At 53.1% G+C, this 21556-nt stretch overlaps 1 protein-coding gene and 1 non-coding gene across 8 annotated transcripts; one reads left to right on the top strand and one right to left on the bottom strand.

The window, feature by feature from the left end:
- Positions 1–1770: 1770 nt before the first annotated feature.
- On the top strand, positions 1771–18615 carry TAL1 (TAL bHLH transcription factor 1, erythroid differentiation factor). Of its 7 annotated transcripts, XM_070368106.1 has the most exons (6): positions 2053–2911; positions 4635–4794; positions 7261–7489; positions 8308–8745; positions 10036–10130; positions 15048–18615. In XM_070368106.1, exons 4-6 carry the CDS (start codon positions 8309–8311, stop codon positions 15500–15502), a joined length of 987 nt encoding a protein of 328 aa, XP_070224207.1. In that variant the 5' UTR covers positions 2053–2911; positions 4635–4794; positions 7261–7489; position 8308; the 3' UTR covers positions 15503–18615. The 7 variants fall into 7 exon arrangements, with proteins under 7 accessions (XP_070224210.1, XP_070224211.1, XP_070224207.1 ...); XM_070368109.1 differs by lacking the exons at positions 2053–2911; positions 7261–7489 and adding an exon at positions 1771–1829; XM_070368108.1 differs by lacking the exon at positions 7261–7489 and having other exon boundaries at positions 2054–2924.
- On the bottom strand, positions 14693–14764 carry TRNAY-AUA (transfer RNA tyrosine (anticodon AUA)). The gene has a single exon. It is a non-coding gene; the product is annotated as a tRNA-Tyr (tRNA).
- Positions 18616–21556: the final 2941 nt, after the last annotated feature.

Genomic DNA, 21556 nt, shown 5'->3' on the forward strand with positions numbered 1-21556 from the left:
GAATCAGGGTATTTTCTAATGAGTCAGTTCTTCCCAGCAGGTGGCCAAAGGATTGGCAGTTCAGCTTTGGCCTCAGTCCTTCCAATGAATATTCAAGGTTGATTTCCTTTAAGATTGACTGGTTTGATCTTGCAGTCCAAGGGACTCTCAAGAGTCTTCTCCAACACCACAGTTCAAAAGCATCAATTCTTCGTCACTCAGCTTTTTAAAAATCATAGCTTTGACTATACGGACCTTTGTCAGCAAAGTAATGTCTCTGCTTTTTAACATGCTGTCAAGGTTTGTCACAGCTTTTCTTCCAAGGGGCAAGAGTCTTTTAATTTCATGGCTACAGTCACCATCCACAGTGATTTTGGAGCCCAAGAAAATAAAATATGTCACTGTTTCCATTCTTTCCCCATTTGCCATGAAGTGATCGGACTAGATGCCATCATCTTCGTTTCTTTGAATGTTGAGTTTTAAGCCAGATTTTTCACTGCCTACCCTCTCACAGAACCCAGATTTCTAGGCCACAGTACAGATTTGGGTTCTTGCAATGAGTTGAGCCCAGATCTGTCCTCCAAGCCTAGGCTCTGGATGGGCTCTGGAGGACTCCGATGTCAAATTTGCTTCAAACTCAGGTTTCACCACTCAATAAATCTGTAACACTGGGGAAATTACTTTTACTCTCTGTGCTTCAGTTTCCCTGTTAGGTGAAGATCATAGCATCAACCTCTTAGAATTGTTTGTGAGAACGAAATAAGTTAGTATTTGTACAGTGCTTCCATGTGTGTTAGTCGCTCAGTCCTGTCTGACTCTTTGCGACCCCACGGACTGTAGTCCGCTAGGCTTCTCTGTCCAAGAAATTCTCCAGGCAAGAATACTGGAGTGGGTTGCCATTTCGTGCTCCAGGAGATCCTCCGGACCCAGGGATTGAACCAGGGTCTCAACCTGAACCCTGCAATCCAGGGTCTCTAGTTCTTTACCAATTGAACCACCAGGGAAGCCCACAGTGCTTCAGTAGTGAGATTAAAATGTTAAATGTTCCCGAGCTCTGGGCTCAGCCTGAAACTCAGTAGAATGGATATTTTAAACTCTTCGTTGACACCAGTTCCTCCTCCCTAGAGCCCGTTGGAGAGACCTCAGTCCAGACACTCAGGCAAGCAGGCTCCATTTTAGAGCAGAAAAAAGACAAGGTTGAGGGGGGATGGGAGTGGGAGAGGTGGGAGCTGGGGAGCTTACTGGGATAAGAGGAACTGTCCCTTGAAATTCGGGTATCTAGGACACTAGAATGAATGGATGTCAGGGAAGGAAGGGTTAGATGTGACCGTTTGGGTGCTGTGGTCTGGCTGGGCTGCGAGTCGTTGGAGAAATGTGTCTGCAAGAGGAGGGACTGAGGTTGTGGGGAGCCGGGGGATCCCGGGAGGCCTCGGGATCTGTAATGAGGCTGCACCAGCCGGGTCCTACACAGAGCGCCCAGCTCTCTCCGTGGCGCATTCCGGGGCCGGTCCCAAAGCCGTGCAACCAGTCCCCACTCCCCTCCGGTGAAATTGCCAAATTAAAATGAATCATTTGGCCCATAATGGCCGAGGCGCTTATCGGGGGCGAGCGGACCCGCGGCAGTGCCTTATCTCCGCGGCGCACACGGCCCCCGCGCGCCTCGGCCCATGCTAACGAGGCCTAGAACGTGAGCGGGATTAGAGCACGGCGGTGGAGGAGCCGGGCGCGGCGCGGCGCGGCGCGGCGCGGGCGGGCGGGGGAACGGGGACGGGGCCGGGGGGGAGGGGAGGGCTCGGCACTAAGGACCAGGCCTCAAAATGGCCACACGCGTCCCCCAGTAGCGGCAAAACGTGAGCATTCTGGCCTTTTTCTAGGGGAAGGCAACCTGCAGCCTCTCACGGAATTCCCCGTCAATTTCTTCCCTCTTTTTGCCCGCTCGCAAAAACAAGGTTTCGCTCCTTTTCCCTCGGTTTCTTTCGATAGGGGGGCATTTTCCAGGGACGCCCTTGCGCTCGCCGCCGCCGTCGCCGCCCCTCCCGTCTCGGAGACTCTCTTCCTTCCTTCCCTTTTTTCTTACGCAATATACAGAAATGCGCGAGGCGGTGGTTGGTTTTCGTTTCTTCTTGGTGGTTGTGGGCATGCAGTGGAATTGTTGAGAGTGCGTGTGTGAGCTATGGACAGTGTTGACTTCTTCTGAGTGTGGTCTTCTAGGCGACAGGTTGTGTGTGATGGTGCTTGTGCTGTTCGGTGTATAGATTTGGATTCTCCGAGGCCCTTCTACGTTTTCATCGTTGTATATACAATTATGCTCGTTTGCCTTCTCGACATGTATGCTGGGCTGCTTGATCTTCTCGATTGTGTTTGGATGGTCTCGTTGTTGTGTCGGTCGTGCGTGATCCTGACTACCTTGGGTCGTGCGCCTAGGAGCGATTGCATTTGATCGGTTTCGTTGTGTCCTGCTGGACAATGTTTGGGCCTGACCGAGTCGGCTTGTGGGGCAGTGTTGGGCTGTGCTTACTTTGCTTCCCTTCTATGCGGCTAGTCCGCGAGTGGCCTTGTCCACCCTGGGTTGTGTGGCTGTGTGCTAGTGTCCTTTGGAAGTGCATTTGTAAATCGCTGGGGGGTGGAGGGGAGGGCGAACGAGCGAGGGATGGATGCGCCAGTTGAGGAGGCGGCATGGGGGCGGGGTGAGGGATTTCACATTTTATTCCAATTTATGATGTATTCGGAAGCCAGTGTTGGCTTGGATGAGCAGCTGGATCAGCGGCTGCTCTGTCCGGGGGCCAGTCTGTGCCTCAGTGTTGGAGGGGTTTGTTAGTGAGTGGGAGCCTCTTCCAGGCTGGAAGCTGAGCAGCGTTCGCGGAGGCCCGCGCCTGCAAGCCGGTAGCCGCCAGCTTCGGTTCCCGCGGCACTCAGGCTTCGTCCATTTCTGGTCAGTTTCACGGGTACGGCCGCCGGGGTCTGCGGGAGAGGCCCGGAAAAGACAATGGGCGCATTCTCCAGGCCTCGCGCCTCGGGTGGGGACTTCGGGATCATCTCCAAGGAACATTTTCCCACCCCTTCCCCGGGTGAGCGACATTCCCGCGTGGGTCAGGTAGCCCGTCACATAGATGACCAGGGCCGGGCTTCATGGAGGGACGGGGTCAGTGCTGCCCTAGCTCCGAAAGAAAGGATTTTGTTTTGCCAGTGGTTGTGGTTGCTAATGTCATCATCACCATCACAGTCATCGTCATCACCATCATATTTTAATTAAAATAATCATGTAGGAGCTACTAGTCCCTTTTAGCTTCTTTGGGGCGATAACAAAGCAGCGGGGGTTTCCTCCCACCAGCGCTCTGTTTTTTAAGTTGCTGGGTTTGTGACTAGGAGAGAAATGGAGAGAGGGAGGAGCACAGAGACTCCATCCTAAAGCAAAAATTAACCCCGACCTAAGACACCGGGCACAACTGGATTTCCCCTTGTTCTCACCCCTCCCCCCTTTTGAATTAGAAGAGGAGAAAGAAAATCTCCTGCATTGGATTGAAACTACAGGGAACAATTATTACTGTATTTCCACTAAAGCCAGGGCAAAAAAAGAGGTGGCCTTAGCTATTAATCCAAGACTTCGATGTGTGGCCATAAACTGAACGATTTCAGCAAAACGAATTAAATAAAACCTTCCAGAGGGAGGGAAAAAAAAAAAAAAGAAAAGAAAAGGCGAACTAAATTTCCCTGCCACTACACCCTGGGAAGCAATATTTGATTTATTTTTACCCTCTCTCCTTTCCCCTTTCCTTGTTTATTGCTGCAAAGAATTACTAGAATTCTCTTGTACTCTGCCGACCTGAATACGGAAGAATCGAAAATCTTGTGTAGGGATGGTTGGAGGGAGAGGCAAGGACCTTCCTTCTCTCTTTTTTTTTTTTTTTTGGATTGCTTTCCTTATTTTCCCCTTCCTCAGCCTTTTTTGTTTGTTTGTCTGTTTGTTTCCCTTAATCGGTAGGAAGAAAAAAAAGGGGGGGGGGACCTGGATACATCAGATTCTCTGCCCCCTTCCCCCTATTCTCTTGGATTTTTGCGGTTCAGACTGTGTTGTATCCCTTCGGAAAAGTAGTCTTTGGAATTGGGTTCTGGTTTCGGTTTAGCCTGGAGGTGGGGTGGTGAGAGTCAGAGAGAGAATGGGGCTTCTCAGAGGTTCTGTCCCACCTTCCACGGTGTAAAGACTGGATCCCCCTTTTGGTACACACATCCCCCTACCCATCCCAGCCAGGCTGCGGACGACTCCGGTGCTGTGGCCGCAGCTCTGATCCGCCTGACTTAGGTTCCAGAGCCAACCGCTGTAGACCAGCCAGTGCTTAGAAAACAAACGGGCCACACTGAACCCTCCCGGTTGGAGGGTCCGATAATGTTCAGGGCAGTCTGCGGCAAGCTGTTGTTGTTGGACTATGTAGTTATTCCTGATTGGTCAGGTGTAGGGTTCTTTTTTCTGGGGGTGCGGGGGAGGCTTCAAACACCTGCAGGTCGGGGGTTGAAAGCTGCTGGCGATCCCCAGGGTTGGTTGAGGAGGACATGAGGTAATTCCCAGCCATTGACCCCCATTTCTCTCTCTCCCTCCCTCTTGCCCTCCCTTTCTCTCCACCCCCATCTTTCCTGGAAACTCGCTTTGGGCGCGGCAGACCGCCCAGGACCACACCGCGGCCTAACTGCCGGGCTCTCGGTGAGAGAGGGGGAGAGCAAAGACCCCCGTCCACAACCTGGACCTCGACTCCCACCTCTCTCTGGCCGGAGGAGTGGAGATCCTATTCAGAGGGGCCCGTCTCTCTAAATATGCCCCAGGTGAGTTTTTTGCGGGGATGACAGGGCTGATGGAAACAGTCACCAGGAAGGCCTTGGGATCTGGCCTGAGGTGGGGAAAGCTGGGGACAGAGGACAGTCCAGTTTCAGATTGGGGAGAGGGGGAGGAGGACGAACCCAGAGCTGGGAATCCTGAGATCTGACTCTGCCACTGACTGCGGCCTCTGCTACTGTGGCTTCCAGAGGGCCCTTCCCCGCGTAAGAACAGTTAGTTGGACTGTAGTCCCCCTAATGCTCCATGGTTCCGTAGATGTTTCACAAGGCTCATAACTTTGGGACGGCTGTATTCGGATAGGTCAGGTTGCGTGCAGTGGGGAGTGGGGGGGCTCCGGCAGGAAAAAGGCCGCAGCCATCCTGGCTAATGCAGTCCTAACTTGGGTGGGCCCAGGCAGGGGCTTCAGGCCTAGGGTGGGGCTACATTTGAACACCCCTCCATACCAGTAGCAGCGGGAAAGTGGTTCTGTTCTGGGGTGATTGTGGTTTGTGTGCAGGCTTGGGGCTCCCCCAGGGGGTCATGCCGCGGGGTGGGGGGGTGGGGTGTGTGTGAATGCAGTATGAGGGACTGGAGGCCGAGTCTAAGGCAGTGGCTCTAGCCCAGGGCATGGCGGAGGCTGCTTTTACACAAAAAATTTTCCCTCCTGGGGATGGGGAACTGCCAGAGACCAGGTGTCTGCCCCTAGATCTCTCAGGTTCCCGGGTCTTGTTCAGACACATATGGAAATGATCCAGCTGCCAGCCTGGCAACAGGAGATGAGCCGAGGTAGGGGACTTGGAGCTGGGATTTGGTCGCACAAAGAGGAGTTGTAATGGTCGAATGGTCCAGTGCTGTTCAGTTCAAAATCTGCAATCTTCGCACTCCCCTTCTTCATTTTCCCTAATAAAAACAAGTAAAAATCACTAGGCTTTCATTTTGATAATCTTAACCAAAGCCAAGTGATCGGGTTTAGTCACCGATCACTAAAAAGAAAGTGAATTCTCCGGTGGCTTCCTTAAAAGAGTCGGGATCCCTGGCCTTGGGTGATCCTGGTTGCAGAGAGCAAGCAGGGTTTTCCTGAGGTCCCAGGAGGGCCGGGGAGAGGTTGGCCACAAAGCCCAGGGGACCAATTATAGGTTTCTCAGGGGGAGTCTGAGAGATACAGATATTTATAGGCATCTGGAGAGAGCATTCGGGGCCAGAGTCAACTCATCTGAAATACTTGTTCCCACCACCCCCACCCCCTGAGATCTGATCATACTCAGAGCCTCAGAATTAATCGGAAGGCATAAATAGGAGAGCTTGGGCTCATTTTGGCGATTGCAGAGTGAATTGTTCGTCACTCATTTAGAAGCTGAGACTGAAGCACGTGTCACTGGGTGCACTGCCTGGGGATAGTAAGGTAGGGAGCCAGCCTCTTGGGGCTTGTATGTTTTGCCAGAGGACTGTATATTTCCAATGCATTTCACTGTTGAGGGGAGCCAGGAAGTCTCTAGTGGTATACCTCTGGTGCATTTCTAGTGACTGAAATGTCTTGGCAGTCCCATTCTGTGGATATAGACCTATTGTTTCCACCATAATCATAAACTCGCTTCCTATGAAGTGTTGCGGACCTACTGCCTTTGCAGCCAGGGTATACCAAGTCTAGGGGAATTTTGTCGTTTCGGGGTTCTGCCCATGGGGCTGGCAGACTTAGGGCAGGAGCATAATCGGAATGGTGATTCTTCGTCAGCTGTGTCTGGTGGCAACTAAGCTGAGTGAGCTCTGGAAGTTTCAGAAGGTCCCGTCTTTCCTCTGGGGTGGGAGGATGGCTCCCAGGCCATCTAGTCCAGAGCGGTACAGGGGCAGAATGGCTGCCAGGAATGAATTCTCTGCTTGAGGCTGAGTTGGACTTTTGTGTATTTGTTTTATGTTATAAAATACCCTACTTATATAATTCCGATAGCAGATACTTTATTTTGAACATCTTACAAAGCCTGTCGAGTTGATTATGTTTTTGTTGTTTTATTAAAAGTGACAAGTATTTTAACACTCCGGACCCAGAGTCTCATAGTTTTTCTGTTTTTGGTTTGTGTGTGTGTGTGTGTAGGGGGGGTGTGTTTGTCACATGTTATGGAAGAACTGGGAGAGAATGGAAGTGGGGAGTCACCCTGCCTGCAATCACCCTGGAGTATGGTTGAGGAGGAGAGCAATGTCCTTGGTTGGAGATGGGGGGATATATGGGAGGGATATATATGGGGGATATACGGGATATATGGATATATGTGTATGCGAGGATAAGCGACTTAGCATGCACGCATGCACGGGAGGATTGCAAAGAGACTGGAGTTCTAGTCCCACTCTACAAAGAGTCACAAGACCTTGGGCAAGGCAGTCTCCTTTCTGGCCCAGTCTCTCTGTCTATAATAATGTTTACTTGAGCATTTGCACAGGGCTTTTAAATGCATATATGAGGTATTCCTCTTGTTCCCCAGAAGACAACACCAAAGTGTGAAAGGGAGATGGGTGAGTGCTGGAGGAGTTCCCCAGCCATCTTTACACCCCTTCCTCACATTCGTGGATGGGAGCCCAGAGCCCAGTGGCCTTAAGAACACTACTCTTCGAATGTCCGGGCTCCACACCGCCTCAGCCAGGCCTCCCTTCTAGACCCCACCTCACTTCTGAGTCCATCTGAGCAAAAGGAAGAACACAGTGTGCAGGGAGGTAGGGCCTGGATCATCTTCTTCTCTCCCTGATGACCCATCTCCAGTCCTGGTGGCAGTAAAGGGTCACTGGGTATTCCAGCGGCTCCACAGAACACAGGTGGATTTGCTGGGTGTAGACCGACACCCCCGCAGCGGGGTGAATGTGTGTTGAAAGGGAGAGCTGAGTTCCTTTGGATAATTCTCTGCCAGCTCTGATCACTCCCGCACCCCCACCCCCACCAGATTTCCAGGTGTAGTACGTGGCGGTAGGCTGGGGGCACGTATTGTTGAAAGAAGAGGGGGATTGCAAAAAGCACCCCACCTCCGCGCGACAGGGTCCCCGCCAAAACCAAAAGGGGGGGCGGGAAGAGCACAGTCGGTCGGGGATTTGTTCCCTCCTCTTCCCGTGCGCCCGAGAAGGGGCACGGGTGATATTTCTTTCTCGCCTCTTTCTGCATTTCCTTCCTCCTCCCCCCGCCCCCCAACTCTGTTTTTCTTGCGCTGGCTGTATTTGTATTCCTTTTCTTCCAATGTCTCTGTGGTTCTTATCCACCTCTGTCCCTTCGGCCCTCAGTCTCCGTCTCCCAGGTATCCTCCTCTCTTCTCCCAAACCGGAGACCCCCCTTTCTCTTCAGCCCCAGCACCCCGGGCTCGTGTGTGTCCACGTGGCGTTAAGTTGGTCCGCGTTTTCTCACGTCTCCATGCGTGAGTTTCCCTCCGCTCTTCACCCCCTCCCTCAGCTCCCCACCCCCGCCCCATCCAGCCCCCCAGCGTGGGTGGGCCAGGGGCAATGGTCTGAGCGGGCGTCCGCTTGTCTGTCTGTCTGTCTACCCGCAGGATGACGGAGCAGCCGCCGAGCGAGGCGGCACACAGTGACCCCCCGCTAGAGGGACGGGACGCGGCCGAGGCCCGCATGGCGCCCCCGCACCTGGTCCTGCTGAACGGCGTCGCCAAGGAGACGAGCCGCGCGACCCCGGCGGAGCCCCCGGTCATCGAGCTGGGCACGCGCGGCGGCGGCCCGGGGGGCGGCCCCGCCGGTGGGGGCGGCGCCGCGCGGGACTTAAAGGGCCGCGAGGCTGCGGCGGCCGAAGCGCGCCATCGGGTGCCCACCACAGAGCTGTGCAGACCACCCGGGCCCGCGCCCGCCTCGGCCCCCGCGGAACTGCCCGGCGACGGCCGCATGGTGCAGCTGAGCCCGCCCGCGCTGGCGGCCCCCGCCGCCCCCGGCCGCGCGCTGCTCTACAGCCTCAGCCAGCCGTTGGCCTCGCTCGGCAGGTCAGGGCCGGGGGGAAGGGCGGGTGGGCAGGCGGCGCGGGCCCTGGGACTCCCCTTCCGCACGTGGAGAGCCAGCCATCCCCTCCCGGCCAGCGAGTGGCTGAGCTCGCGGAGAGAGGGGGAGAGGGGGGTTTACACCCGGAGACGGAAAAGCCTAGGCTGGAGACCCCGTGCAAGTGAGGAAGGAGCCCTCAGCAAATGTGTTTGTGTATGTGTGTGCGTGGGTGTGCACGCAGGGGGGAGTGTGCGGATGGTTTGTGTCTGCGGCATGCAGGGAGCGCAGAAGCTGAGGAGGGGGAGTGCAGGCATGCGGCTGGGTGTGAGCAGAAGTGCGGGGTTCTGCGTGGTGGTGGTGGCGGGGTGGACTGGAGGAGTCTTGTGAGTGTGAGTACCGGGCAGGAGTGTGTCTCAGTGCGCTCCGGTGTGAAATTCTTCTGGATTCTGCAGCCCTCAGTGGACAGGTGAGAGACGAGCATCTGAGAGTGACTGGAGAGGGATCCCTCCCGCTAATCTCCCCTCCACCTGGGGAATGGATCCCTCCCTCCTCTCCTGAGCCCCTCCTCTCCTAGCTGCCATCTCTGGCCTGGACCCTGTGCTTCCTGTGGTGTGAAGGTGTCCGTTTCCCTGGTGGGACCACTGAGGTGGTGGAGAGCCCGAGGCAGGGTTGGGGTGGAGACGGGAAGATGAGGGGAGAGACAGTGCAGGGCAGTGGGAGTCTGCCGGATGCCAGAGAAAGAAGCTAGGGAGAGTCCAGTAGAGTGGGTCATGGGGGAGCATGTCAGCAGGACTGCTCAGGGTTTCCTGTCTGTTGTCTGTCCATGTGCCCCATGAGGCTGGGGTGAACGTGAGGGGAGGCTGAGGGTAGGGAACAGGGTGCTGTTATGAGACGCAGGAATTGCACAGTCCCAGCTGTGAAGGCTGTCTGTGTGAGCACCTGTTTGGGAGCAGAGGTGTCTATGGATTGTGCACTTGTATGGGGGAGGGGAGTATGTCTGTGCAGGATGTGTGTTCATTTTCGTGTTTGCTCCCTGTGTTTGCCATTGAGTGTGTGTGTGTGTGTGTGTGTGTGTGTGTGTTTAGGGTGTGCAGGTATGTGGCCCCCCTCCCCTTGCTTGTCTAACCATAGAGAAAGGCTGGGTGAGGGGTGTGTGTGTGCTTGTTTTATGTTCCTTGTAGCCCCCATTCTGGTGCGAAGGGACCAGGGGTGCCCTTGTTTTTCCGGGGGTTGGAGGGCTCAAGAACAGGTGGGGAGGGTCTGTGATCTGGTGGTCTGCCTGCTCCCTCTTACAGTGGCTTCTTTGGGGAGCCAGATGCCTTCCCTATGTTCGCCACCAACAACCGAGTGAAGAGGAGGCCCTCCCCTTATGAGATGGAGATTACTGATGGTGAGTTTACTCCCACCCCCAACTTGTGCACTCAGTCCCTCAAGCTGCTAGAGCCCCTGAAGGCGGGACCATCAGGGACAACTCCTAGGTGTCTCACAGGGATGGGCGAGCTGTCTTGGAGCCCCTAACTGTCAAAGTCCTTGCCCTGTTGGCCTGGGACTAGGGGAGGTCATGGGTGGAGCTGGGGGTTGCCACACAGTCCTGGGAAGAGAGGCCATGGGAGTGAGGGACACGCTGTGGTGCTTAGCTCAAACCTCCACTGTTAGTTGTTGTCTCCATTCTAGCTCCAATCCTCCACTCGGCAAGGATCCCTCAGTTCAGTTCAGTTCAGTCGCTCAGTCTTTGCAACCCCATGAATCGCAGCACGTCAGGCCTCCCTGTCCATCACCAACTCCCGGAGTTCACTCAGACTCACTCAGACTCACGTCCATTGAGTCGGTGATGCCATCCAGCCAACTCATCCTCTGTTGTCCCCTTCTCCTCCTGCCCCCAATCCCTCCCACCATCAGAGTTTTTTCCAATGAGTCAACTGTTCACATGAGGTGGCCAAAGTACTGGAGTTTCAGCTTTAGCATCATTCCTTCCAAAGAACACCCAGGGCTGATCTCCTTTAGAATGGACTGGTTGGATCTCCTTGCAGTCCAAGGGACTCTCGAGAGTCTTCTCCAACACCAAGGATCCCTGGGGAGGGCAGAAACACACAGTGCCCCTGACTCTAAGCACCAACCTCCGGGGATTATCTGCACCTTCTCCAAAGTCCTCTTGGGAGAAGAGTCTGGAGTCTGGAGTCTCCTCCTTGCCTGGAATTGTACCTTTAAAGGTCTTGTCCCAGGTCCATGCAAAGTGGGGCCCTCTTGTCCCTGTTCCCTTCCTGACACCATAGATTCTACCCTACTCCCTCCCTTCCCCCATCCCAGGGGCTTCAGCACTTTTAATGTGAACTACCTGAGTAGTCTTTGGCCCCAAACTTTCAAGAAGCAGCTGGAGGAGGGGGACATTTGAAGGACCCCCCCTCCCTCTTCCCAGGGTTGACCAGATGTAGTAGAGGGGCCCCAGCACCAGGAGGCAGGAGAGCAGGCTCTTCAAAGCCCAAGGATTTTCTGGAGTTGCCAGCGCACTCTGGATGCCCAGGGTTTACCAAGCATCTACTCTGTGCCCAGAGAGAATGAGACAGAAGACATGGAGCAAGGGATAGACTCAGGCAAGAGGAAGCTGTGGAGAGGTTGGTAGTTCTCTGAAAAAGACCTGAGAGGAATAGACAGAGATGGAGGTGAAGGGAAGGATGAGGGTGTAAGATATGTCCACAGGATTTTGAAATCAGAGACTTAACCAAAAGGAGTCCATAAAAGTGGAGCTGTTAATAACATAAGGTCTAAAGTCAGGACTTTATGTGGATTCCTGTTGCTGAAATTTTCTGGGCCTTGGTTTTCTCATTTGTAAACTAGGGAGAATAAGAGCTTCCTCACAGGTTGTTGAGCCAGTGGGGTAAAGTGCTTTTAGGACCTGCCTTGGGAAGGGTGCTGCCTCTGAAGTCTGTGTAGCTCTAGCTGTGATGGCAGCCATAACGCTCCTCTCCCCGCCTCGTCGTCAGCTACAGGCAGGGACCAATCCTTCTGACAGCGCAGCTGAGGGACTCCCCTCTGTCTGGCCTGGAGGCCAGGGTAGGATTGCCCAGCAGGAGTGTTGTATTTTTCCCAGCCTGGGTCTGACCTTTGGTGAAGAATCAGCTTCCCAGGTGGTGCTTTTGGTAAAGAACCCGCCTGCCATTGCAGGAGACATAAGAGATGTGCATTCGATCCCTGGGTCAGGAAGTTCCCCTGGAGAAGGAAATGGCAACGCACTCCCGTGTTCTTGCCTGGTGAATCCCATGGAGAGAGGAGCCTGGCAGGCTATAGTCCACGGGGTCACAAAAGAGTGACGAACACTTTCAGCTGGGCGGGGGCCTGCTGGGGTTTGGAAAGACAGCTTCTAAGACACTGCAGGCAGAGATGAATGATTGGGCACATGGTGTGCGTGCGTGTGTGTGTGTGTGTGTGTGCATGTATGTGTGTGTGTGTGATTGTAGGAAAGAGATGATCAAGCAGGAAGTGTTGGCACTGATGAGTTGGTTTGCAGGGGCAAGGTCTGCCTCTGTTCTGGCCGTAGTCTCCCTAGCTGTGAAATGAGTAATGGGTCTTAGGTGACCCATTCTCTCTACCTAACTTTCCATGTTCTGAGGTCTGGTTCCAGGGTCATCAGAGGAAGGCAAACAACTATCCCAGGACTGGCAGTTCCTTCAGGGCACAGAGCATCCTGAGGACTGCCAGGAGCTAGCACTGTGCCTCAGTGTTTGGGAGGGCAGTTGCTGCCTCAGCCCCGGGACCTGGGAGCTAGTGGGGCCATCCTCTGCCATTCTTGGATTTGGGGATCCCTGAAAGTCCACCCTGGTCAGGCTGGGACACTTAGTGCAGTACTTTGTATACCATAGGTGCTCGATACATGCACACTCGTGTCTGCACCTGCTCTGCAAGTCTTAGTACACGAGCACTAGTGAATACTGGTCCAGTGTGTATTCAGTGCACTCTAGACATGGGAGACGGAGGCAGCCCTCAGACATCTGCCCAGAGCCTCAGGCCAAGCCTGGGCATGGCTGTCTCTCCACTCCTGTCCTAGGGGGGAGAGAGCCCCCAGTGAAGTCATTTTCCCACTGCTCTCTCCTCCATTCCCCACCTGTCAGCATGATCAGTTAGTCAGCACATATTTAGTAAGCTCTTATTCTGTGCTTTTCTGCACCCTTAGAAGAAAATCCCTGTATCTTACTGCAGGGCCCTATGGAATCTGGACCTAGACTACTCTGATCTCACCCACACTAATCTAGCCAGGCTAGCTTTCACTGTTTTTCAACTCAGGGCCTTTGCACTTCCAGCTTCCCTTCCTGTGTCTGGCTGGCTCTTCTTTGACTTTAAGTTCTTCCGTTATAGGGTGGCTCAGACGCTAAAGAATCTGCCTGCAATGCAGAAGACCTGGGTTCCCTCCCTGGGTCGGGAAGATCCCTTGGAGAAGGAAATGACAATCCACTCCAGAATTCTTGCCTGGAGAATTCCTCCTCCATGGACAGAGGAGCCTGGTGGGCTACAGTCCATGAGACCACCAAGAGTCAGACACGACTGAACAACTTTCACTTCACTTACAGACATCACCTCTTCCAAAAGGCTGTCTCCAGCCACCTCAGCTAAAACATGCAGCTCCTTTCCATCTTTTCATTTACATTCAGCTTCCTGCCTGTTTGTTATTTGTTTGCTGCTTGTTTATTATCTGTCATCCTCATTAACGTGTGAGCTCCATGAGGGGAGGGACTGTCTCCTCTTCACCTTTCTTTCTTAATGCCTAGCACAGTGCCTCTCAGTTCAGTCGCTCAGTCATGTCCGACTTTGCGACCCCATGGACTGCAGCACGCCAGGCCTCCCTGTCCATCACCAACTCCCAGAGTTTACCCAAACTCACATCCATTGAGCCAGTGATGCCATCCAGCCATCTCATCCTCTGTCGTCCCCATCTCCTCCTGCCCTCAGTCTTTCCCAGCATCAGGGTCTTTTCCAGTGAGTCAGTTCTTCACATCAGGTGGCCAAAGTATTGGAGCTTCAGCTTCAGCCCCAGCCCTTCCAAAATATTCAGGACTGATTTCCTTTAGGATTGACTGGTTTGATCTCCTTGCTGTCCAAGGAACTCTCAAGAGTCTTCAACAACACCACAGTTCAAAATCATCAATTCTTTGGCACTCAGCTTTCTTTATGGTCCAACTCTCATATCCATACATGACTACTGGAAAAACCATAGCTTTGACTATATGGACCTTTGTTGGCAAAGTAATATCTCTGCTTTTTAATTGGTTGTCTAGGTTGATCATAGCTTTTCTTCCCAGGAGCAAGTGTCTTTTAATTTCATGGCTGCAATCACCATCTGCAGTGATTTTGGAGCCCCCCAAAATAAAGTCTGTCACTGTTTCCATTGTTTCCCCATGTATTTGCCATGAAGTTATGGGACCAGGTGCCATAATCTTAGTTTTCTGAATGTTGAGTTTTGATGCACAGTGCCTGGTTGTCAGTAAATAACTGATGAATGGATAAAACTAACATTTAGTGAAGGTTTAACTGGAGGCAAGTATCATCTTAAGTACTTTGCCTGTGTTAGTTGTTAGATACACATGACAATCTTATAACTTGGTTCTCTGGTACTCTCTCCATTTTGCAGGTGATGAAGGTAAAGCACAGAGAGTTTAGGTAATTTGCCCAGAGTTACGGTCTAGGGAGTAATAGTTAGAAATTGAACCTAGAAAGTCTGTCTCCAGAGTTTATCTGACTAGTGCTATATGGCCTTTTGGCACAAGTGAATGAATGAATGAATTAGTGATAAAAGGTTCCTGTCCTAAAATGTCTCACAGCTCACAGAGGAAAGAAGTGAAGTCACTGAGTTGTATCCAACTCTTTGCAACCCCATGGACTGTAGCCTACAGGCTCCTCCGTCCATGGGATTTTCCAGGCAAGAAAACTGGAGTGGGTTGCCATTTCCTTCTCCAGGAGATCTTCCCAACCCAGGGATTGAACCTGGGTCTCCAGCATTATAGGCAGACGCTTTACCATCTGAGCCACCAGGGAAGTCAAGTTTGGAAACATACAGTCATGATCAAGGGTGATGGAGATTCGGGATTATAGGGCCGTGGTGGTTGGTTGGACTTGTCTGAGGGGTTAGGGAAAATTCCCAGAGAGGGAGAAGACAGCTGAGGGCTTTGAAGGATGAGTAAGAGTTTTCTGAGCAAAAGGATAGAAGGCATTCAGGGTTTAGCAAGCTTTCCAATGGATGGTTTCTCTTCTTCCCCACAGAAGAATATGCCCTGGGGGATCTCCAACCCACTCTCCTAACCTGTCCTCCTGCCCCCAGGTCCCCACACCAAAGTTGTGCGGCGCATCTTCACCAACAGCCGGGAGCGATGGCGGCAGCAGAATGTGAACGGGGCCTTCGCTGAGCTCCGCAAGCTGATCCCCACACATCCCCCAGACAAGAAGCTCAGCAAGAATGAAATCCTCCGCCTGGCCATGAAGTACATCAACTTCCTGGCCAAGCTGCTCAATGACCAGGAGGAGGAAGGCACCCAGCGGGCCAAGCCTGGCAAGGACCCTGTAGTGGGGGCTGGCGGAGGGGGTGGGGGAGGAGGGGGCAGCGCGCCTCCTGAGGATCTCCTGCAGGACGTGCTCTCCCCGAACTCCAGCTGTGGCAGCTCCCTGGACGGGGCAGCCAGCCCGGACAGCTACACAGAAGAGCCAGCGCCCAAGCACACAGCCCGCAGCCTCCATCCTGCCATGCTGCCTGCTGCGGATGGAGCCGGTCCTCGGTGATGGGTCTGGGGTCACGCGGGATCAGCCGGGCAGGTGCCCTCAGGCTGCTGGGACCATGGGCTTTAGGGCAGGTGGGGTGAGTGTTGGGCAGCTCTGAAGTAGGACATGGACTTGATGAGCTTTCCTTGATGTCTGAACTCTGGGGAGTCCCAGCCCCTCTCGGGCTGGTTTTCCTGTTTCCTGCCTCAGTAGGAGACCAGTAAAATGGAGCAAAGTGGTAGGTACTTTTTATGAAGACGGCACAGTCTTCCCCTTTTTCCAAATCCCTAAGACTTTTCAAGTAAGAGGCTCAAGGGGCATTGCTTTTGGCCTGGAGCACAGGAGCCCTGTCTTCGCTGAGACCTGGGCTTGTCAGCTCTCTCCGAGGCATCCGGCAGCCTCTGCCTTGCCTGTAGCCCCTCCCAAGCTGGCTGGGGTGGCTTTTGTGGCCACACTGTCCAAATATATAGGTACCCAATAGCTCCCCATTTCTTGAGCCGCATCTTCACCCAGGCCCACATTGGTCCATCCAGCTTGCCAGCTGCTGCAGAGAGTCACAAGCCCTGAGGTGCCTTCTTCAGGGCCTGGCTGAAGAAGATGGCCAGTGGACAGCCTGCTGTCACCTAGCTGGGCCAGAGGGTCAGAAAACCCAGTAGCCCTTACTTCTTGCCCTGGGGATCTAAGCTCTGCTTTCTTCCCACTGAGATTTGCCTTCCTCATGCTTGTGGCTGTGGGGACCGAGGCTGAAGCTGTGAGAGTGCCCTGTAGGTTTCGTTTGAAGGCAGACAAAGGAGAAATAGTGAAATAGAGCAAAAGCTGTTTGGGGCACATGGGCTTCAAATCGTGGCGGTGTCTCAGAGCTACCTGCCTGTATTCCCAGTGACACGTTGCTGTTTGTGGGGGGCATGGATGTCAGTGTGCTGATGGGCTCTGTGCTGGTCTTGACAGGAGATGTGCAGCCCCGTCTGGTGTTCTGGCTGTGCAGAGGGGCCTCCCTGTTGCAGGATGTCTGTTGTCCGATGGTCTGGGCTGTGTTCTGAAACCGAATCGATGACAAATTCTGTCCTATGAATTCCTGGTATTGGGATTTTGCTTGACTTCAGTTACTTTGGGACCTCAGGGTCTTGATATGAGCCAGGATCCAGCCCCACCTCTAGGCCCTGGGGAGCCCAGTGAGAGACCAGTTGAGACCCACGCACATTCACTTTCACTTAGCAGAACCTTCAACATCCCTGAGTCTGCAAATTTCAGGCATCACGAGTGTGTATGGGAGGCTGGCGTAACACATGAGGAGTGCTCCCCGCCAGAAGTTGTACATGACATTTTTGTAAATCAAATCCTTATCCTTCATCTTTTAAAGAAATTCTACTGCAAGTCCCTTGGTAATGTGGAGAATCCTTTTGTAGAGTGGACCTCTGCCCCCTCATTGATCTCCTGTGTCAATCCAGATGGCGGGATGTGATTTTCTTCAGGTGAGGCCTGCCTGTGACCCACATCCCAGACCCGTGGAGCAAGCTGCACACGAGTCCTGTATACCTGTCACTGTGTCCTCAAGTCACCCCGGCCGGCTCTGACGCTCCGGCTTTACCCTGTCCATAGCGACGTGGAAGAACCATCGCTGCAGCTGTCGGGAAAGGTCCTCACGCCTTGTGGGCTCCAGCTTGGTGGTTTGCCCTTACTGTGGCAGGGCCTCGGGGACAGTCACGTGCACACAGAGATGATCCCTGCACTCCCCCTCTTCCTTTTAAGTTGTGAGGTCCAGTTCGTGGGAATGGAAGCCGCATGGTTAACCCTTGTAGCACTCTCTCCCATTTCAGCACCAACCCCCATTATATTTTGACAAACATTTGGATGGGTTCTTTTCCAATACTTGGAAGCTCCTGTAGGAATCCCATCTGTCCAAAGATGGAAACCTCTTCTAGGTCTTAAGGCTGTGTCTGCTTCCAGTGGATTAATTTACCTGGGAGTGAAAAGTGGCCACAGTGAGCATGGTGGATGGGTTTTAGGAGATGGATTATACATTCTAACAGGAGCTTGAGCTTCTGGTTCCCTCTTCTCTCAGACTTGCAGTGTGACCTGGTAAAGTTCTCTCTCTGGATGTCTTTCTCATAAATACCCTGGCTTGGCCTCTCTCCTATCGCTGTGGTATGGACTGAATGGAATCATGGAAGTAGAAGCATTTTGAGACCATAAGGAACTCTGTTGCTCTCGGTATCATTCCTGCAGTGAGATTTCTCACCCAGAGTCCAGGACCTAGGCAGTGGGCCAGACTGCTTCTCTGTGCAGTATTTGGATAATTTAGCCTTCTAAACCACTTTAGCCCACTTCAGGATTTTCTAGATTATCCTCATCTTTCCAGATTGACCTCATTTCAGTCTCATCCCAAAGCAAGGCATAGAAGGGAGTCTAGAAGAGAAATACTGGATTGTGGGCAGAATGTGTAAAATGTAGTACAAAACAGGCCTAGGGAGAGATAGGCAAAGCTTTGTGACTTTGTTAAGAACCAGAGAAGATCCATCATTTTCACCTTCATTTCCAGCATCTCTCCCCACCATGCTCTTCTTCCTCTGCCTCATTTTCACCCATGAATATTCCCCATCCAAGAATAATATTTGTCAAAGAAGGAAAAATGGTAAAAAACACGAGGAGGATAAAGATGATTTTAAATGACCGGAGGGAATCATGTCTTTTAAGAAACATTCATATTTTATTTGTAGTGGCAAACGACAAGATGGTACAACCTTTATCCTTTTCTGAAAGCAAAACAAAGGGCACAGCATCTGTAGTCAGCCCACAACTGTCCTGGCCTTTGGGGGTGGTCTCGTCGTACTTGTGATTTCAATGGTACGTGGCCCCCACCGAAGGCTTGCCCCTGGCCCATGTACATAGCGCATCATTCCCGTGGGCGGGCCCAGCACTTTCCGTCAATGTTGTACTGTACGTGATGCGTTGCGTTGGTCTCTGCATTTTTCTGCAGAAGAGGAGTAACCGCTCCAGGTACCTTGACCTTTGTACAGCCCAGAGGCCAACACTGTGGGCGTGTGACTCTTAGCGACAAAACCCATGTGGTGATGATGTGTGTATATATATAAGGATATATTGGGAAGATTTCTAAATAAAAATTTTACAGAGGGCTCTGGACTCCATGCTTGCGTGTTGCATCCCCAGGATGAGAGTTGGGACGTTAAAGTAAAGCCATGGCATGAACCTGTCTCCCTTGGAATGAAGGTTCCAGGACTCAGCTGTCCTCCCAGGGTGCGATCCCACCTTCTATCCCGGGGCTCCCCACTTAGGGTTTCTGATCTTTTCCTTCTGCCAGGCCCCACTGAGGTGGGGGGCTCTTCTCAGCACTGTGTACCTATGCTTTGGGCACCAGGCCTTGGGGTGGAGAATTCCCTCGGTGTGTTGGGTTCAGCTCCATGGCTGGGGCAGTGGTTTTTTCGTAGGTTCAGGACAGATTAAGGTTAAGGGTCTCAGGTTCCCCAGTGACTCAAAGGAGGCTGACGCTTGTATACTTGCTCTTGATTGCCCTCAAGATTGACTGGGGGTGCAAGTCTTATGGGGGACTCAGGGACAGAGGTTGAGGCTGAGGGAGCAGTGAGTGAAGGCTCAGGATAAGACTGCCATACAGAGGCAGGGACTCTGGGTTCTGGGGAGGCCTCTGCGTGTAGACTGCTGGATCTTCAGGAACCTCAGCAGTCTGGTAGGTATTTCCAACAAAGTACTTACCCTGTTTTCCTTTGTTCATTTAACAAATATTTATTGAGACCCTATCATAGGCCAGGTATTGTTCTAGGTGTTGGAGAGCTAGCAGTGAAGAAAACGGAGATCCCTGTTGCTTAAATTCCCGTGGTAACCCCACAGACACACACAACCATAATGAATATATTCCAGGAAGGGGTACCCCTTCCAGGGCAAGAAAGGGGGTACTTGTCTAACACTTGGAAATGGATCGTTGGAGGAGACACGTGTGCTGACAAAGCAAGAGACGTTATTGTGGTGGGGCGCCCGGGCAGAGAGCAGGAGGATCAGGGGACCCAGGAGGACTGCTCTGCCACATGGCTTGGCTTTTATGGTGATGGGGTTGATTTCCAGGTTGTCTCTGGCCAATTCGTCTGACTCAGGGTCCTTCCTGGTAGCACACACATTGTTCGGCCAAGATGGGTGCCAGCGAGAAGGATTCTGGGATGTGGTAGGACCAGTGGCATCTCCTTTTAACCTCTACCGAATTCTGGTTGGTGGTGGCTTGTTAGGTCCCTGTCCTTACCAGGACCTCCTGTCGTGAAACTCACAAGAATGGTTACAATGGTGCTCCACCAGGGTGGATGGTTTCAGTCAATGTTTACCCTAACAACTATGTGGATTGTATAGAAAGTTAGAAGGTGGTTAGTATTAAGGGAAAAAGATATGCCAAGAGGGGAACTCAAAGGACCCACAGTTTGGCCCTTTGGAGGTGAGCGTTGCCCATCCCGCCAGGCTCTGATCTTGGCGTCCCCTGTCTTGGGGTGCTTCCAACTGTTGCTAGGAGGGCAAAGGCATGCAGGGTTTGGGGATACTGCTCTAGTCTGCAGGGAAGCTCCTTGGCTTTTGAAAGACGCCCATTGTGCCTCTTTTCGGCCCAGAGCAAGGAGGTCTCTGGGCAGAGATACGGTGAGACTCTGTCATAGGATGGGGTGACTGGTGAGGGTGGGTGCGGCCATTCACCACCTGAGGAACAGCACAGTGAAGGGGACATGAGAGGCAGACAGACAGGGCAGGGTGCTCAGAGTAGGAGGAGAACCACCAGGAGAGGGTGAGTACGGTGTTTCAAGAGGCTGAGGCCAAAGGGTGTTGGGGTGGGGGGTAGAGGAAGTGGTTAGCCAAGCCCAAGGCAAACGAGAGGGCAAGTAAGAAAAGGTCTGAGAGTGTTGACTGGATTTGGCAAGTGGACTTGGTGAGAACAGCCGCAGGGGAGGGGCGGAGGCCGCAGTGTGACTGTCATGGATACAGAAGCGGAAGGGAGGAGCACCCACTTCCGGACAGACCTTTCCCAGGAGAGGGCAAGGCAGTCCACATCCAGAGAGCTCAGGAACAGCCCATCAGCTCTGTGGCCACCAGGCAGAGATGACGAGGCTAGCGACTGCCCAGGCTGGCCAGGCCCTTGGGGATCAGCTAGCCTGGTGCCCCATCTCCAGATGGGGAGACTGAGGCCAGAGACGAATCTTCCCAGGGCTACATGTCTCACTGAACACTGGCAGGCAGGATAGGGCTGAGCCCGTGAAGGGGAAGGACGGTCGCGGAAGCTCGCCCAAATGGTCTCTCCAGGCTTGTTTCTCACCACCCCACCCTTCGTTCTCTCTGCCCTTATTGCACTAGCCTTTCTGTTCTGGCTGCAATTTAAAAAAAAAAAGTCCAGTTTCTCCACTTTGGGTTTCTATCCGCCCTCGGTTCCCACCCTCCTTTCATCCTGTTAATTTGTCCTCAGCATCAGAAGATGGTCCCGACTCTCTGGGGTCAGCTGCCCACTTTGTGATCCCACAGGCCTTCCTCCACTCTGCTGTCCGCTTTCCCACTAAAACACAAGCTCCTTGAGGTTGAGGTCATGTCTGATTTGTCTGTTCGCCTCCGGTGCCCTGCGTCAGACCTGGCATGGGGCCCTTTCAATATTTATTGAATGAAGAAGTTCTCCTGCATGGAATCTCCCAGCTTGGTGTTGAGGCCAGTGTGGAATAAAAGGGTAGAGGGGTGGATGAGTGGGAGGCTGGGTCATTCCGGCAGGAAAAAAAAAAAAAAAAATGCCCTCCGCCTAAAACCACAGTCCTGGGCTGGTCAGAGGTAGACGGACGACTTTGCCCCTTGGGCTGGCAGAGGGCCTTGGGCTGCTTTGGTTGGTAAATAGCGAGGTGGGGTATGAGCTTTCTCAGGCTGGGTCCCCATGGCTGGACCTGGGTTGGAGTATGGTTGGGGTAATGAAGATGAGGAAGCTGATAATCTGGTTCACTCAGAGCAGCCTTACCCACCCTCCATCTTGCTGCCCATTCCCCTCTTCCAAGCTTGCAAAACAATTGATTGCTCCCCAGGAGCCAGCTCTCTGCC

Source organism: Bos mutus, chromosome 3, assembly GCF_027580195.1.
Source record: "Bos mutus isolate GX-2022 chromosome 3, NWIPB_WYAK_1.1, whole genome shotgun sequence".
Taxonomy (NCBI): domain Eukaryota; kingdom Metazoa; phylum Chordata; class Mammalia; order Artiodactyla; family Bovidae; genus Bos; species Bos mutus.